General features: G+C 40.9%; 1 protein-coding gene across 3 annotated transcripts; it reads left to right on the top strand.

Moving 5' to 3' along the window:
* ccdc9b (coiled-coil domain containing 9B) lies at window positions 1-19,014 on the top strand. Of its 3 annotated transcripts, XM_075447974.1 has the most exons (15): window positions 1-242; window positions 383-780; window positions 3,519-3,626; window positions 3,713-3,817; window positions 3,942-4,097; window positions 6,610-6,762; window positions 9,435-9,497; window positions 10,924-11,102; window positions 13,261-13,310; window positions 13,390-13,440; window positions 13,541-13,637; window positions 15,443-15,476; window positions 15,568-16,156; window positions 16,232-16,314; window positions 16,651-19,014. In XM_075447974.1, the coding sequence occupies exons 3-15, from the start codon at window positions 3,531-3,533 to the stop codon at window positions 16,675-16,677; spliced, it is 1,683 nt and encodes a 560-aa protein (XP_075304089.1). In that variant the 5' UTR covers window positions 1-242; window positions 383-780; window positions 3,519-3,530; the 3' UTR covers window positions 16,678-19,014. The 3 variants fall into 3 exon arrangements, with proteins under 3 accessions (XP_075304089.1, XP_075304090.1, XP_075304088.1); XM_075447975.1 differs by lacking the exon at window positions 383-780 and having other exon boundaries at window positions 3,523-3,626; XM_075447973.1 differs by lacking the exon at window positions 383-780.

The raw sequence follows: 19,014 nt of genomic DNA, 5'->3' as shown, positions 1-19,014 counted from the left end.
CAGAGCACACAAGCAGGAGGGTGGGAGGTTTGGAGAGTCAGAGAGAGGGAGGACAAACGGGAGGGCGCTGTGAAATCTGTTAAAAGGGGAGCTCTGTGCATTTGTTAGACGCTTTGGCTGCTTGCCCAACTTGGCTCATTGTAATCGAGGCATGATTGTCGACTCCAGGCAGCCCTCTCTGCCGCCTCGGCTGCCTTGTGCCTGGACCCAGCCCAGCTCTCACCGCTGACATGGAAAGACCCGTAAGTGCCTTCTTTCTCTTTCTCCTGTCTCTGGTGTTAGGTTCCCCCTCTTCCCTCCTCTGCTCTGTCGCAGATTTAGCTGTGGCTACATGCAGCGTTTCACTGTTGGCTCTTTCTCTCCCCTGTTGTGGCTCCTGTAGGAGGCAGGAACGCTGGGTAGGGAGAAAAACCTTGGCAGCTTTCTCTCTGCAGGCCCCTTCCTCCCTCATTTGCCCGCCTGTCCGGGCATGGGCGCCATCCGTCCGCTGGCAGACCCACAACGTCTCTGTGTTCTTTGATTGTGTGCACATGTTAGCCGTACTGCTGCACTGTGTTAGAGAACCGACCACAAGAACCCGCAGATTTGCCATCCCCACACAGAATCCCCCAGCTTTGGTCGGTGGAGGCCGCCGGTCACTTCAGCCTCCGCAACTGGACTCACTGCGTGTCTCTCCTTTGCGCCTATTCTTGGTGGTATGTCCTCATGGTCTGTTGTGTTTGGATACCCTGACAACTAGAAGCTGTGAGGTAACCACTTTCCAGCCTGCCGCCTCTCTGAGTGAGTCTAAACTTTTCTCATGCTCAGGTTTGACCCAGCCGAATTCGGGAGATGTGGTTCTTGGTTTCTCTGATTGTAGGATGTCAAACATCTCAGTGGCAGCCATTCTTTGCAGGTGTTACAACAGCAGGGATGAAAAACACGGTGATGGCTATTGTGCGCTCGTTAGCAGTGAGTCATCATTCTGTTCTAGTAATATCGAATAGAAGCAACCTTGACTCTTGTGTCGTCACTGGGGCAACAGTAGAGGATGACTGACTCATTTTTGGCACATCTACTTCATTTCTCTGTCTAGACCTATAAGAACAACTGATACAGAGTGCAGAAACTGCAACGCTTCAACATGAATTAGGTTTTTCCTCTGTTGAGACAAGCAGAATTGGCTATTTTTGTATTTTGCTGTGATATTGACACTTCTTCTTAGCTGTGAACGATAACAGATGATGCAGATTCAAAGTGTGAAACACGTGGTTTAACTGTTTGAATTGAGAGCTCCTTTTTTGACAATGACTCTCATTTATTAGTGTATTTTCACTCTTGAATCTTCCTGAAGACGTGAGGAAAAACAGTGCTTCTTTCAATCAGAGAACAGTAACCTAGGAATGAGGCTTTTACAAACACATATTTTCAAAGTGTTGCTACAGTTTTCTGTATCACGTCACTCTCTGCCATAAATCTCAGTGAAATGCTACACTTAAAAGGCCATTCATCACCAAAAGGCGCATGACAGCCTGCTGGGAGTTTACTAAAAGGCTCCAGAATTACTCTCAGACCATGATAAACAAATTCCTCTGAAACAAAGATGGAACTATTTTGACTCGATTCCAAAGTGCGTGTGGAGGAAGCCGGGCATCGAGCATCACCTCATTAATGCCACCTTTATAGTAAAACATGGTAATGGCATCATCATTGATTGGGGGTGTTTTTTCTATTGTACTGGGAGTCAGTCAAGATAGACGTAAAGATGAATGCAGTAAAGTGTAGAGAAAACCAGAATGAGTTGGTTCAGAGTGGCTCGGATCTCAGCCTTACCTTTAAACAAGACAGTGATCTGAAGCATACGCCAAGAACCCTAACCCATACAGAAGTGGTTTTAGAAAATGCTGCCGTAGTGGTAAAGTGATCCAACCAGAGTTTGGACCATAAGTCAGCAGAGTATCTCTAGAGAGAGCTGGTGATGGCTTTATACCGGTACCATTTGAATGTATTGGTGAAAAAGAAAGGGGAAAACTTCTAAAAGAAAGATGTGCCACTCTTGTATCTTTATTTAGGAGAAGACTTGCTCCCAAAGGTTGCTTTACCAAAGGCTGCTATGAAGAAGGCTATGAAAATGTATGGAAAAGAGAATGTGAAGAAATGTCACAATGTATTGCATGCTTAGACAGGAGTTCCACACAGCATGAAATCTGAAATTCATGAAAGTAAATTAATTTTGATACTCCCAAATTAATTAAACAATGTGTTTATTGTATGTAGTCATATATTGTAGGTTTTATCAGTCGCTTTAATGATGACATAGATGTGTTAGGATAATAAAACTCATTAAATGTGTTGGTCAGCTTCACATTGTCTAATAGGATTTTTCAGCCCTTTAAAAAATGGCAGTGAAAAATAAATAGATAAAACTGTTTTGTCTTGATTTGTCATTGTGGAGATTCGTGTGTTTATTGATAAAGAAAAACATCAACAGGAACACAATAAAATGTGGAAAAATAACTGTCTGAAAACTTTTAGCGTAACTGTATCTTGTCACACTTTGATGACACATGCACCTGATCCAGACCTCCAGAAATTGTGTGCTTTAAAGGGGGCGACACGCTCTCCTAACCCTCCTGCTGCAGAGAGCACTTCCTCTTTGCCCAGCCGTCAGAGAAATGCGCCCTTTAAGGCTGGACGGCTGGAGATGAGCCACGCTTTCCTCACTCTGCACAAAGCAGATTGGGAACATTGAATTACAGCAAGCTAGAGGAAATGAGATCACTGTGTTTCAGATGCTTGATGCTTTGCTGCATATCTTACTGATTCTCATCTCAGCAGCACCTCACATGTTGTAGCAGTATTGTGTTGAAGTGGGGTTCTCTTGTGAGGAAGCATTAACGCGCAGCTAGCTGCTGATCCGTGAGTGTGCGTGGAGGTTTTTAGCCTCATGTGGTGTGACTGCACTGGGATGTTTAGGATGCTCTGCATATGTGTAACTGAGCTTCGTAATGAATGCTCCATCTGTGTTGGCTGTGAGGATGAGTTGTGTGTTATTGAAATACACATGATGGGGAGGCATGATTTCACCTTTCCGTCTGGGTTTCTTTTCTCTTGGTGAAGAGACCATATTAAGGCTTGTTGTAATGCTTTAATTAAGACTTGTTTTCTGGGTTAGGGTTAGAGAAATAGAGAAATAGAGGGCCAAGATAGCGATTACTACTCACTGTTCACTGAAAAGCTGGCATAAAATGTCTGATTGCTTTTAATTATTTATATAATTTTCTCGTTTTCTGATTTTGATCAAAATCGCCCTTGTTTTCAACTGTTTTCTGTGGGCAAATTTTGAGTTTTGAGTTTTTTTCTTGAACAAATAGAAGGTTCATTCATTGATTTTGAACATTTTCTTGAGATCGTCAGACTAAAACAAAGTAAATACAAAACTGCTGACTCAACACGGTCAAATTACCCACTTTAGATTTGACTCATTTTAAATGGAGTTTATACATTTTTCATGACAACGGATCTGATGTGTCTCCCAGACAGACAGTGACATGATGCCCAAGAGGGATCATGAGCGGGATCTGGAGCTGGACAAGAAGATTGAGGCTCTCCGCAGGAAGAATGAAGCACTAATGAAGAGGTACAAGGTGAGGACAGGGTTCTGCAGGCCGACATGCTTTCCAGAGTGTGCAGCTCTTACAGATTTCGTGATGAGTTTTGTGTTTGCATTTAGGAGGTGGAGGAGGACAGGAAACGGGCAGAAGAGGAAGGAATGGCGCTGCAGAGCCGGAAGGGCAAAGCCGACGATCTCACCATCACCATCAGCAAGTCCACAAATGTGAGTTTACAAGGTGGTGTAAGACATGACAAGTGTTACTGCAATCACGGTCTCTTATTCAGGACAGTTAAGCTGCCAGCTATATAAATATTTCATACCCTGTTCTGTGCTTTGTTGGGGGCAGGACGGTCGTGTGGTGGTGACAAAGCCATTCAGCAGTGGGGCACCAGCTGGGAAAGGACAACAGGAGGCTGGGCCTGACAGAGGGGGAGATGGGCCAGCGCAGGGTGCTGGGCGAGGCCACAGGAAACAGCTAACAGTCACCATGGCTGGCAAAAAGGTAAATGCAGTTTTACTGTAAATAAGGGAAAAATAGCACAAAGCAATTTATCATTTATCTTTATATTCCTAAGTTTAACCATTCGATTTTTGTTAAAACAAAGCTTCAGCACTTTTAACGACTCTATACATGACACTCTTTGTTCTCTGAGTTATTGCAGGTTTGTGTTTTTTAGGTTTTATTCTCAGTTTAGTTTTTGTTATTATCCTTTTTAGAATTGAATATTTAGCTAGCTTTGTTTTTGTAATGTGTTGGATATTTGTCAGGAAGAGGATTTAAGAAGTTTAGGAGGGGTATTACAACACAGCACAGCATAATGCACAGCACATGAGTTTTGATAAGCTGGCATTCAGAACACGTTTGAAATTGCTCAAAGTGCACTGGAAAGTATTTAAAACTTGTACTATTTGGCAGAGAGCTTGATTAGGTGGTGACTTGGAGTTATATATAACCCACCATCTGCATTTAAGTGTAATTTGGCATTTGATCATTTTTTTTAAATCAAAATTGATTTTATATAAAATGAAAAGCCTGTGTCCCAGGACCACTAGCGGAGGAACACCGTACTACACTAAGGTAGAAGTAACACCTTTCACCTGCGCACAATGAGATCTGCAAAAACAGATCATTTTCAACTCATCTCACAGTAAATTCCGACAGTCTACAATCACAAGTCTTTGCTTTTGTAACGTATGATCTACAATTTCAAAGGCCTTGATTGGGGAAAAAAAGGCTGCACAGAGTTGCTTGTTGTATAATCATTGTTTTTATGGCTTGTGAAGTTGTAATGTGCTCTTTTCTAAAGCATGACTGATAGTCTGATATATTATTTGAAGAGACAAAGTCTTTCAGCTTTTTAGCATTGTCCAAAGTCTTTCAAAATATTGCAAAACATCAGCAAGAACAGACAACTTAGAGATTTAAATCCAGTGTTTTGAGTCTATAGGGTCACCCTGTTAGATAATGGAGGCAGATTTCCATACAGACAGTTCCTTTTGTGAGCATTTTTTATATTAGCAAACTAAAATGTTCATCAGTTCACTTTCAGTTAGTTATAATAACCTTGTTATGAGCTCATGCATCAACATACCAACTTGAAAAAGTGTGTGACAAAATTTGAGGATGTTGAACTGAAATTGTGTAATTGTATTTATATCAGTACAAATATGTTTTACACAGCGATGTTTTACCTCATTACACAGAGAGCTTACTAAAACTCCAGTGTATTTCTATTGGTAGAAATGCTATAACTATCAAAAGCTGTGTTTTTGTTAGTGTTAAATCATGTTAGATTAGCTTAGAATAAATTAATTACATCCCCACCTTGTATTGCATTATGTTGCCAAGTTTCTACACTGGTTTAAAAGGGGACAAACCAATCACTGGCTGTATAACAGGCCTCTTAACACTTGGAAGTTGAGGGTGCAATGGGTGCTTTTCAGTTGATTACAATCTGAAATTTCTCCACTAGATGTCATTGCACAGAACATTTAAGATGAAAACAGGTGTAATGGCAAACTTCCTTACATTTAGACATAATTTACGCTGTCAAGATCATGAAAGTTTAGCTGACCAATAACTAACATAAAAACTATTGTGAATAATTAACTGTTCTTTTTATGCCTTACTTAAACTTTGAATCTCCATCCATCCATCCATGTTTGGCTTTGCAACTTGAACCGTTAAACTACTTTCAGAATCGATCACCAAAATGTGATCAGTTGAATGTTAGAAATTTGCCACTTTGTGATAAACAGATTGCAGTGCTAATTCGCCACTCACGTGCCAATACTGAAGAAGCACGTGCAACAAGATGGCACCCTTAAAGTCCCACCTCTTAACTGGAAAACAATGTGTAAATAGTTATGTTTGTTAGCTTAATCCACCTGTTTATGTAAGAGTGAAGGGAAACAATTATGCGCATTAGCTGGAATTATCTCAAATAATTGTGACAGGCCTGGACATACAGCAGATCTATAAGCAACCCAATACTTGCACTGAAAATGCAATAAGTTACATCTAAATTAAAAGTGGAAACAATAATGATTTACAGAGTATTAAAGCAAGCTGAATACATCAGCATGTATCTGTTTAGCACTTATATTAATCATGTTCTGCCTGTTGACATATTGTTATTTGTTTTACATGAGACATATACAAGTTTTGACATGATGATGGTGCTAAAGCAAATGTCAGAGGATCACCGAAATGATTTTTAGTTTATTCTGTGGGGGAAACATCAGTGAAAACACTGACTTCGGCAGAAATCAGACTAAGAGTTGTAAAGAGAAATCCTAAAAAAAACAAAATAATAATAATAACCTTGCTCGAAACGGTCTGTTTCTGTGGAGACAGGAAAGAATATTAATCAAATCCAATTTCTTCTTGTATTAACATATGGTATTACAAATGAGTAAATTATTGTTTAGCAAGACTTAAGGAACAGCAGTGCATTATTACAATGGACATTACAACATGTGTGATCCTCTAATTTGAGTCATTGACTGTCCAGGGTAAGAGGGTGGTGAGTGAGAAACCAGAGAAGAGACCGGGCCCCGCAGACGTCAAGAGCCCTACGAATGACGGACAGGCGAGGCGTGTGGAGTCAGCTGGGAGAGGGAAGCAGCCATCTCACATAACCAGGAGAGACGCAGCAGCACCACAGGTCTGATTCAGACACATTGAACACTCCAGTGACCATGAACGCATGCTCCCTGCTGTCTGCCTCCGCTCCCACACCCCGTCTTTGTTTATCCTCTCGTGCTGCACCCATGTGTTTTACATAGATGTCAGACATGTCAGCCTGCCCCTTCCCCTCCAGTGACGGAGCACAATGGAGTGTGGACAGGAGGTGGACTGAGGCTGTGACTTACTGCTGTGGGATTAAGAAAGGAGGCACTGCTAATAGAGCAGTTTGTTGGGTGCATGCTCTGTAGAACCAGGCTTTTAGGTTTTTGTTTTTATCGTAATCTCACTCAGATCTGTTTGATATTTATTTTCTTCGTGGATTTAATACATTGGTCTTGAGGTTCGAAACACAATGAGAAAACCAGAACAACACAAAATTCAGGAGAAAAACCAAACATTTAAGAAAACACAGCATAAAAAACAGAATTACATTTGACATGGCACACAGATTTTACATCATGTTTGTGAAATGTTGTTTTTTGAAATGCTGTTTCCTCTTTTTTTTTTCTTGCTGCGTTGTCTGTAGTGCTTTGTTTTGTTTAGTCAAATATGGGTCTGTGTTTTTTCTGTTTTCTGCTCTGTGTGAAATGTGTTTTCTGAAATGTAATTTTGTGAAATATATACAGTACAGGCCACTGTACTCAAGGACAAGCTGTGATTGATAAGCAAGCCCAGGTGTACAAGGCGAGCTGACATGCGATGCATAAGCAAATACTAATAAATAAGCTTTCTATAGATAGATAGAGCTCAACTAAAGGTCTTTTGATATATCTATGTATATTTATAACAGGGCTGCGGATATTATAACATGAGATATCCAAAATCCTTGCTGAATATTGCAATGACAGCCTGACTTGAGACATATAAGAAAATTCTTCAGTTTGTGGTGTTAAGTTCAGGTCTGTTACTGAAGGCTGCACTCCGTTTCTGCACCTGTGCATGCTGGTTAGTTTTATAATTTTATAAATATACCCGAAAGCAGAACTTCTTCTAAAAAGAATACAGCCCTCATTAATACACCTGTAGTTGCGGTTTGCTTAAGATCCCCCTTTTAACAAACATATGTGCACATGCAGTACCATGACTGGGCTGTTAAATGCCACGCTGTCGCTGACCTCAGGCCCCCCCCTGGGTATGCAGAAACTCTGGAACAGCTGCTCTGCCTCAATCTGAAGCCTGACGCTCACATTTAGTGACACACACACACACACGCACACAAACTCAATCAGTAAGCTGCCGCACAGACAGCTGACCCTCACCACTGTAAACACAGACACACTCGGGTTTGGAGGGGTATTAGACACAAAAGCAGGGCTGAGGCTCAGTCTAAATATGTATGTGTTCCTCTGATTGGCTGATACACAGAGGGCTGCTCGCTGGGCTTTCTGAGTTAATGTGCACTACATCTACAGGCTGAACACACTGTTCTGTTGCCTTTATTTCTGGCCTGCTAGGTCAGTCCCCCTTTATTTGTCATGTGGACTGAATCAGCACTTGAACAGTAGCCAGCACTCCAGCACACCAATCATCTGGCAGTTAACAGAGGCCTTCTCTCCACATGGTTGCTGTTTACATAACTAGTATATTTTACATTGCATGAGATGGAGCTATCTGTTAAGAGTAGAAAAATATTTGTGTTGAAAGAGCCATGATAAAGTTTATATCTATGGTTTTACTCTGTCCCTGAAATATTTTTTTCTAATGAATGTGTCTGGGAGAGACACCCTGGAAATAACTAATGGCTTTGTGAGAGGGGTGTGGTTACATGGCAGTGTCCCAGGCAGATTGAAAGGCCTGGAAGTATCTCATGACATGACTGTCTGTTCACGCTCATGAGCGAGGAGAGAGGAAATGTGAAGGGAGTGAGAGGAACTCCTGGCAACCCTCAGCCTTAATTTCTCTTCTCTGAAACTTTAAGTGGCCTTCACTCCTCTGGCACAATTGTTTCCTCATTCCCAGCACCCTGAAAGGGCTGATTTGATCTAATTAACATTCAACTGCCTTCTCACTCTGAAAAGGCTCATTATCCTGCAAAAGAGTCGGGCCTGGCAGGGTTCCAGGAAAGAGTCAGAGAGGGAGAGGAGGAAAGAGTGTGAGGAGACGAGAAAGAAAGGTGATCAGAGGTCTTTTTGAGTTTTCGTATGTTCTCGACTGCATCTGGATGTGGGTGTACGAGTCGATATAAACCATTCTATCTGGTGCTTATTGACTTTTCCCTCTCAACATCTCTGTTGTTGTCATTGATGGCATGAATCATCCACTATGTTCATTGGAGGTTTGTAGCCAAAACATGCCAATTCTGATGCTGCAGTTGGGTGCATTTGTTTTCCTAACCACCAGGTTGTTTCCAAGTTCAATTTTCTAAAAACTACAGTCTACTCCGATGACCTCTTTGCAAACAGAACAGCTAAAACTGAGGCACAAGAATTCAGTTATGGCTCTCACACTTTTATACCACTTGGTGGCAGTGTAGACCTCTTAATCTCTCCAAAGACGTGAGACAGTGCCTTCCCTTGATTTTCTTTTACTCTTTATGGCAGCAGCTGTGACTTTTCACAACAATGTTAAACAGGCTGCCAACAAGTTGCTGTGTCACCCTTATTGTTGTTATGTTCATCTTTTTATCTTCTCGTCTGTGCTCCCTGACAGGAGGAGACTAAACAAGGGCAGAAGCACGCAGAGGAGCAACACAAGGCGTCAGAACAGTACCAGGTAAAATAATGACTCAGCTGCCAACACAGATGCACACAGAGGCATAAGCATTCAAAAACACATTTTGTCACTTCGTTTCTAAAACACCAACCGTCTGAGATTTGAGACAACCTATATGACAGAGATGCAAATGCACATTTGCACACTACCCTCATCACAGCCACGGTATGCTGCCAGGCACACTCCTCTTTCTAGTGCTTGTCCCCATCTGCCTCCTGCCGGCTCGTGTGTTACCGTCGGTGGAGTAGCTCAGAGCTGTCTCATTCATCAGCTGTGTGATAAACAGGCTGACTGGGGAGGCAGGGAGGATGGGCTTCAAAGGCTCAGTACATAAGCCACATGACAAGTGATGCTGTTCATGCTTCCTCGGGCTCTCTGTACCTTGCTGCTCTGCAGTCTGGGCCGAATCATTATCATTATTATTATTTTTTCTTTTTTGAGATGTTGTGTAAGGGATGAAACTAAGAGGACCTGTGATTTTGTTCACATTTTTTCTTTGCAAAAATACAAATACAGCAGTGCAGCTTCTTGAGTTTCAACTATGTAGGATATGAGGAAGATCTCAGTGCTGGCCAGTTTTTGTAATGTCCACCCTACCTGCCTGGCAACTTCCAAGCAAGGCCCCATACAGCTGAGAAATTGAAAAACTCTAATTAGCGGCTAGGGTGGCAGCAAGAGTCAGCCTGTTGGAACATGCATGACTGACTTCCCGTGTGGCCCCGGACATCCTCTAAGGGCCACAGAAGAGTGAGGTTGAGAGGAAATGGTAAACAGAGGGATGAGCACAGATGCTCTGCTGTTCAATAACTGTATGCAGGAAGGCAACATGTTTACTTAACTGTGATTGGTCCATATTACCAAGTGGAGCAGAAAACACAACAGTCTCAGCAGTACTGTGTTGTGTTTCTTTGTTTCACTGTTTTCATTGCTCCTGTTCAGCGGCATTTAGCTTTTTCATCTTTTTATTTCCTTTTTTTTTTTGCTTCTTACATATTCTTCTTGAAGTCTTGCTGACAAATGCTTTTTCTGAGAGAGTGCTGGTATAATACATGATTTTTCCCATGAACAGAGCTGTTTGTAGTCCTGATTCTCTCTGAGGTTTCATCACACATCCTCTGTCTCTTTTGATGTGTTGAAGAGCCTGCGTCAGATCTCCCTATTTAGCAATCATCTTTGCACAAAGAGGTTTTCAGAGTGTATGAAAATCCCTTCAAAAATGTGTATTTTTGTCTCCTCTGTTGAATCCCATTTGTCTACAGATTGCCCTGCATCTTTTTTACACTGAGAATTTGTTCTTATGGCCACCCATGCTTAAATGTGAGCCTTCCCCCTGCACTGATTCTTCAGATAACACAACAGACTGAGGCCAGTTTTAAAAGTGCTGCTGTTTTTTGCATTGAAACACAAGTGTTTTGTGTCCACGTAGGATCCTGAGAACCCGCAGGCCAGCACAGACCTCAACATCCCCACATCAAAGGAGGAGCAGGAAGAGTATCTGCGGTGGAAGAAAGAGCGAGAGCAGATTGACAAGGAGAGGGTGGCGCGTCATAAAAATGCAAAGGGCCAATGGAGACGGGCGTGGGACATGGACAAAACTGAAAACATGTAAGACTTCTTAAAACTCAGCCTCCCTAAGACATTTGATGTGCAAATGTTTTAGAACTGTCACCAGTGTTTCAGGCTTCTTCATTTCTTTGTTGTAATTGGCAACTATTGGCTCAGCAGATTTAATTGCATCCCAGAATGCAGATTTTCTCCTTCATCTTAATATCATGTGTCCTTTCACTTTTACATTCTTGTTTGCTTCATCTATACAGAAACAGAAATGTCAAATTTGCTGATGCAAAGTTGTGTGCTGGAACTAACATTTTATGAGAGGAAAAATATGTTTTTAAATGCTTTTTTTTTTAAAAGAATTAAACAAATGATAAGTAACATCCATACAAATGAGCTCTGTTTTTTGAAGGGAATTCCAACCACTTTGCATTTTCATTAGTTTTGAATGGAACAATTTTTTTGAAGGAAGCAACAAATGTCCTTGTTATCCTACATGTACCACATGACATCCCCAGTGATGCTGTCAGTTTTCATGACTTTGCTGCCCATCTATCAGTCTCGATTTCTTTTTTCTTTTGTTGTTCCAGATTTGAATAGATTAGGTGAGCAAACCACACTGTAATTTGTTCCATGTTGGTAAAAGGTATTAAGTAACCTTTAGATGTGCTAGTTGGAAGAGTTGGTGTACTGCTGCACTAGCTCATCTGTGTATATGTGTGACTGCCTGGTCTGTTTTCACAAGCAAATGAAGGCGCTGTAGAAATTTCTTCAAATATGACAGAAGTATTCATTTGATCTCAAGAATAAACTGATTAGATTTTAGTAATCAAAGATCACTATGTCGTCATATCGTCCCCTTCTTGAGAATGTCTCAGGAATGCATCAAGGGAATTCCTTCAAATTTGGCACAAACATTCTTATTAGATAAACTGTAGAGAAGATGGTTAAAGCCACAAATCCACAGAGATGTTTCCTTTTGATTTGTGGACATGTTTTGGAGGCTGGAGCATGGATTTTCTTTCTCACTGTCTTGTTTTTTTCAAAACAAGGAGGGAAGGACACAAAGCGCGTTCAATGCGATTTAACAAGACACACCCTGCTTTACTTTCTGTTTTACCATAACTTGCACATAAATTTACAAAATGAACCATGCAATTTTAAAGATGACTTGAAACTAGACTGAATCTGTAAACCCTTTTGGAAACTGTGGAAATGTTTACTGAGGTAACAAATCGAATGAGAAGTAATTTTCCCACAAACTCTCCAAAGTAGATTAACTTTTTCTGTGAAGCCCTTTTCTTAGAAAATAACTTTAATTTGTTGGCTGTGAAATCATTTGCTTCTTTAGTTCATCACCCTGTCTATAATTTTTTTTTCAAATTAAGAAATTATGTCTGAAATTACAATATTTTTTTTCCATCTTTCAGTTCAGAGAAGAGGAAAAACAAACAACTAATTGAAAAACAGCATTCCTCTTTTGAGTTGGATTCGCTGAAAAATCTGGATAGCATGTCCTGCCATGTGGTCACAAGATTAATATTCACCATGGCACAGGATGTTGCACAATGACAGCATCAGAAAATCATTGCTTTTCAGGCATAATTGTATTTACTGTATGATGCTAAGGCTTAATCTGGTGTCATCATAGTCATGTTTTGAAATAAGCAGCATGGATAAAGAACGTCATGATCATCCAACCTACCATCCCATCGCTTGGTGAGATCATACAGTGGCATCCAAGCTGACTGGGAGAAAAAAAATTCACCCCATTTGTTTGAAGTGTTTGTTAGATTTCAAACAAACCGAGCTGGAGTACAAAGAGTAAATTAATGTGCTGTTTAAGGAAGCATTAAAATGTAAAGAGACAAGGGAGGAGCTGCTATTTTTAGCTCAGGATAAGGGATGGAATGCTTTGCCTTATTTGGTGAAGCTTAAACAAGGCCCCCGAGTAAGAAGACAGGAGGAAATGTGTTTTTTATTCGACAGTTTAGTTTTCAGCGGATGCTAAATGTTGGGGTGTGACTGGTGGAACACAAGCTTTTATTGCCTCTGCCCTGTGATGAATGTTCTGTGATTAACTGAAATGTCAAAGAAGCCCGATTATGGGCAGCAGATGAGCTGGAAATGATTAATTATTCTCAAACATGACCAAGACCCACCATGAATTGCTTTTTTCCTTCTCTCTAAACTAAGTTTCCGCTTGTAGGTTTTCAGACAAATCCCTCCCTGACAGAGACTGGGGCCCTTCGAACAGAGGTAAGAATGTGACCAAACATGAGGAGGGAGACGTTTCACATCAGAATACGATGATAAAACAACCTTTTCATTGTTTCAGGGGGAAGAAATGCAAGAAGAGGGCAACAAAAGGCAGGCAGTGACTCAAGAGGTATATTGAACATTACATTTATAATAATTTATTCCCTTATAGTATGCATGTAACATATAGAAAAGTTGAAAAAGTTTCATACCATAATTCTCTGTCTCAGGTCACGAGAAGCGGGCCAAAGACAAGGCAGCTAAAAATGTGCTCGTGATGGGCAGTAAAGCGAAAGGCAAAGATCGTCTGACTGGGAGGGCCAGGAGGTCAGGAAAATTGAACATAATCTACACTATATTTAAGTTAATTCACCTAACACAAACTCGATTAATTGTCATGAGGAACACAGCAATGACTAATGACATACGTAAATAGGATGTGGGAAGGCCATTTTGTTTTCCTTCACTGTGCCCTTGTGTACAAATTCCCCTGAATGTCATGAGACTTGATTTAGAAGTTGTGGCAGCTGATTAAATAACCCAGAAGTCCTCATTTGTATCTCACTGCAGTCAGTTTACAGAACTGCAGGCTGGGCTTTCTAAAAGTTGCTGTTATACAAGGATTGCACAGTTTTTTAAAAAGTCATTAGACCATGGAGCTGGAATTGAGGCATTATGCAGTATTCACTTATATCTGAGAGTGAAATGCGCTCAGTGATTTTCTGTCTCTGTTTCTCGGTGAGTGGAAGAAGGTGAGGGTTGAGTAGCTCAGGTGTGTCAAGTGTGGTGAGAGGCAGCGCACAGGCCAAAAGCTGACACCTGTGGCTGCTGCAGCTCAGGAGGTCTGAGCCAATACCTTTAAACACAGCCCGGCCTTTCCGCTCGTCAGAAACGGAAATGGAAATATCCAAATTGCTCCCAGAGGTCTCACCATCACCTTTCATGATTTCCATTGGGGTGTGAGCATGTGATTAAGAAGCAAATTGAAAATAACTTTTGATAAATGCTGTTTGCCAAACTCAGTTTGCTGGATTAAAAAAAAAACGTACAACTTCATGTTCTCTGACAGTACAATGCCTTTTGCAAACAACACGTGACACCGTTTTGAAGTAAATAAAAAAAGACTGCATTCATTCTCCCGCCTGAACCACATCATTCACTGAAATTGTAAGTGTTTTGTATCACCTCTGGTTTTAACAACTCTCTGTAAGTGTTTTGGGAACTGAGGAGAGCAAGTGTTGCAGTTATGAATATAAATTTTCCATTTTTAATTGATACAGAACCGTAGCTGCTCAGCTGTTTTAACAACAAGCCAAATGTTTCAGCTGCTCACTGTTCTGTCCTGCAGGCAGTTCAGTTGAGCACACTGACTTGTGCTGCTGTTATTCAGAATGTGCTTTTATGTTGTTTTTTTCCCTGAAACGAAACAAGGCCTTCTTTGAAAAAAAAAATAATTATATTGCTCGGATGGCAGCAAATGTTTCTCCAAAGCATGTATATGATGTAAGTTACTCTACCATGTGCACCACTAATTCCTTTCCATACCATCATGTATGCTGAAAACAAACTGGATGATCCCTCTCCTCTTTAGCACAGTTAGCTTTATCAAAAGAATTTTGATACTTTGGTCAGTTTTCCACTTTACTTTAATTTGGGCTTATCTGAATCTTGGTTAAAAATATTAGCAAGACAGAATTTATGGGCTCCTGCTTTGATGTTCTATGTCATATTATGCATCATGTATTATCAGCGATTTTATATTTGAGAGGTTTTTTTTCTTAGCATTACACAGCTTTTTCTTTCTGTTGTTGCTCCTCTCTCAACTTTTATGAAACATTTTGTGATCATGATATTCATTTTTCAGCGTTCGACATGCTGTCTTCGCTATTTTCAATGAAATAATCATTTGTAAATCATTGTATTCTGTTTTCCTTGACTTTGTTCACATCGCCCCAACTTTTGTTAGAAACAGTTTACAAGAATGAACCACTATAGCTTGACCTAGAGGACCTACAACATTCTGTTCTATCACTATGTTTGACAAAATATTACAGCACACTGTAAATAGTAAAAGAAGAACTGATTTCCAACTCACAACTCGTACATGGTTACTGATTATGTTTTGTTTTCAGATGGCAAGCAAATGATGATGAAGAGGATCAACAGGTGAGAGATCAAACTTGCGTTGGACTGAGTGTAAACAGAGGTCGAACTGTAGATAAAAACACCTGGTTGTTGTTCTGATCTCATCTTGTAGACTTGTGACACAACACTGGAGGAATTCCTTGAGGAACTCGACGCCCTCACAGAAGCTGACGGAGAGGATCTGAAAGATCAGGATTCACAAGAAAAGGCGTCCCCCAGCCCGGATTCACTGAGCACGCCTGAAGAAGTGAGTGGGCCAGCGACTCTGGTGTCAGCTGATAGTTTGAGAGAGGACACCCCTGCTCAGGGAGAGGCAGAAGCGTCGTCCCCTCGGGGATCAGAGAAGAAAGTACGTTTCTCAGAGGAACTCATCCAGAAGGCTCCTGTTAGTCAAGACTCAGAATCAAGAGGCTCTTTCAAAGCTTCTTCACCAAAAAAGAACAAGTGTGATGTGCCGAGCCCACAGCAGCCTCATGAAAGTGTTGGTAATGATAGTTCTCAGGACAATGAAGGTGTTCCTTCAACTCTTTCTGTTACTCAGCAGCTCACAACTGAAACTGAGCACACTAAAAAAGACAGCAAAGACCCCCCTACACCTCCCAGCTCACCTCCTGCTGCTGAAAAAGCCCGTGCCTCTCCACACGAGATGTCTGTCCAGCCAGTAGAGCTGGCCAAGTGCAACATCAACAACACAAACACAGGTATGCAGAATCCTCAAATAACAGCACATCTGGATAGTTTATACAGCAAACGAGCTCATGTTTTTCTTCTCATAGAGGAACTAATAGACTCCGGCCTTTCTGTTCTGAGCCTGGAGTCAGGAGAAACACACCCAACACACTCCACCAGCAGTGACAAGGTCAGTGCCAGGGGCAGGGAGCAGGGTGGGGAATGTGCCAATGGCCTGGTGGGTGGTAGAGGTGCAAATGGATGAAGAGTTAAATGGATGAAGAGAGATATGCAGTATATCTGCACTGCAGCTTTGATCCAAGTATAGTCACCACCTCTGAGGCTTGATGGAGTGCAGATATTACCTCCTCATCTCATCATCCATTGGAACACATAATGTCTTACCGCCCACTTGAGTCATTCATATAGAAAAGTGGTGGGCATGAGTTACATAAATTGGGAATTATAGAAAAGAAGTCAGAATTTCAGCTGTTAATTGTTGTGTATGTTTTTTTTTTCTTTGCAGGCACGAGAGCATGGGAAGATTGTTTGATGTTTTTGGGATGTTAATACTTAAACCAAAACACAGCGTTTGGATGCTTTTTGCTTTTATGGCTTACAAGCAAAGCTGCGGTTTCATTTTGTTTTGGTGTTCCCCTCCTGAATCCTTGAATCTAAAATTTGACATAAGGATGGGGAGTATTTCCGAACAATTCCCCGCTGAAATATTGTCACATGCAAGCACTTTATGAGTATACAAGTGTGTGTGCTGACACATTCTTCAGTATGTTAGTAAGCTGCTGGAGTGCAATATCATTGAATGTTTACATTTCTGTGAAAATTTCAAGGTACATATCAGGAGACTAGCTAGTCAATAAAGCGTAGGTAGCCCTTGGAAGTAAAAAAAAGTCACAGTCAAATTATCTAGTGCCTGATTCTACCTTAAAGGTATTTTGAATAAAGTCTGTAATATTTAGATGCAGACAAACTGTATAGTCTGCATTTCTGCACTCAAAACTGTCTGAGCAGATATTATCTGTGATCTGCATCAGTCAGTGGCCTCTCACAAATAAGAAATCGCTGCATTGCTAAAGTGCACATTTGGAACTGATCAGTGACCAGGATTCTGTTTCCAAAGTTTCCACAATCTTACTACTGACATGGATGTTTCTATTGCTAAGAACATTTACAGGGGTACTCCACCTATTTGACATATCAGTATTGGTTCACCCAAAGAAAAGCTGTATTGTGTGTCCTGTGGCTGGATGTTGCATTCGATGGCAACTGGGACCTTATAGCTTTCAATTGAGGAACAACTATAGAGAACCCAACATGAAGTAATGAGCTTAGAAATGAGGTGATTTTGAGTTCCTCCCTCTCACTTCCAAGGCACAATGAAAGAAGCATAAGTAACCCTGATGATAATCCAAAGTTAACCAGATATAGAAGGTTTAGTGAAGAAGTTGAGCCATGATATAACTAAGTGGAGTACCTCTTTAAGGTTAAGTTAAACAATCAGCCAAGAACAAAATACTGCTTGTGTAAAATCTAGAACTGAAATCTTAATTTCTTACAGCTGCAGTGTTCCCTAAAGCACAGCCTGCAGTTTTACCGCTCAGTCCCAATCATCAGGTCTTCCTGTGATTATATTTTTAGGGACTTGCCGTTGAATTGTACAGTTCTGACACATATATTTATTTTGTTATAGTTTGCTCAAGCTGTTTTTAAACCAGTTGTGATAAGAATCCTGTTACAGACGGGTGGAACGGCCTCCAACCTTTTTCTGTTGAGGCTTTTGGCCCTTTTGGAACAAACTTAAGTGTTGAAAATACTGTAAATCATCCAAACCCACACGGGTTCAGCCTTTAGTTCACGGTCAAAACACTGGGATTCAACTGTAATTCCCTTTTTGTATTATTGTGTCATTTCTTCTTTATCATAACCACAAAAGACAGCTAATATTTCTTAGAAAAGCTTCGCTTTGTGAAGAAATCAGCTGGTTGTTGTGCCTTGTTTATTGGTTTTCTAATATTGACGGTGTACTTTAATTTCATGGTTTGTATCCTAACTCGTAGATGTTCTGCACTGACAGTGCAGCACCATTTATTTTATTTATTTGCACGTCCATGTGGACTCCAGAATGTTACTGACAACGAGCTTGCAAACTGAGAACAGTTATTTCTCAGTGACATGTATGGATTGGTTTTTATTTATTGCCAGTTTGTTGTTTTATTTTTGGCATCAAATGATAAGAAGCCTTACAAGAACTCTGTCCTCAAAAAAAGTTTTTGGCTTTTATCAGCGCTACAGTGTAGTCAACAGTAATGTAACCCTAAGCAGACAAAACAGTGGGCATGCTCTGTTTTGCTGGGAGCTCATCAGCTTCATCTGAGGTTACATAAAATACAAAACATCAGGAATCCATTGGAAGCACATGGAGGAAAAACAAGATGCAAACCACAATGTTTGGAGCTAGTCCATCCATGAAGAAAGAAAATGAGTAGAGGCCTTATTTTCTGTACTATGAGTAGTTTGAAGAACAGGTGACCGTTTACGCCGTTAAAAGTATGGAATTCATTGAAATTTAGGACCTGCAATCATAGAGCAGTTGTGTGTTCATTGTCCTTGTTAGGTTCTTGTTTGTTTGGCTTATATCTGCACCCCTGACAAATGTAAGACGTGCCACCTCTTAGCCTCCATGTTTTACAGACACTCATAAGGATGGCGTAATTGTGTGTGCCTGCGTATGAGTGTGTGAGGTGTGTCCCAGCTTTTTGCTGTTCAGAATGCTCACGCTATATTTGAATCTGTGCGCAGTAAAGCTTCATATACCGTAGAGAAAATCCGAATTAGGCACACAAAGCATCAATAAAGTTTTTCTGCATTTCAA

This window comes from Odontesthes bonariensis, chromosome 17, assembly GCF_027942865.1.
Source record: "Odontesthes bonariensis isolate fOdoBon6 chromosome 17, fOdoBon6.hap1, whole genome shotgun sequence".
Lineage (NCBI taxonomy): Eukaryota > Metazoa > Chordata > Actinopteri > Atheriniformes > Atherinopsidae > Odontesthes > Odontesthes bonariensis.
This window is presented reverse-complemented; position numbering and strand designations above follow the sequence as displayed.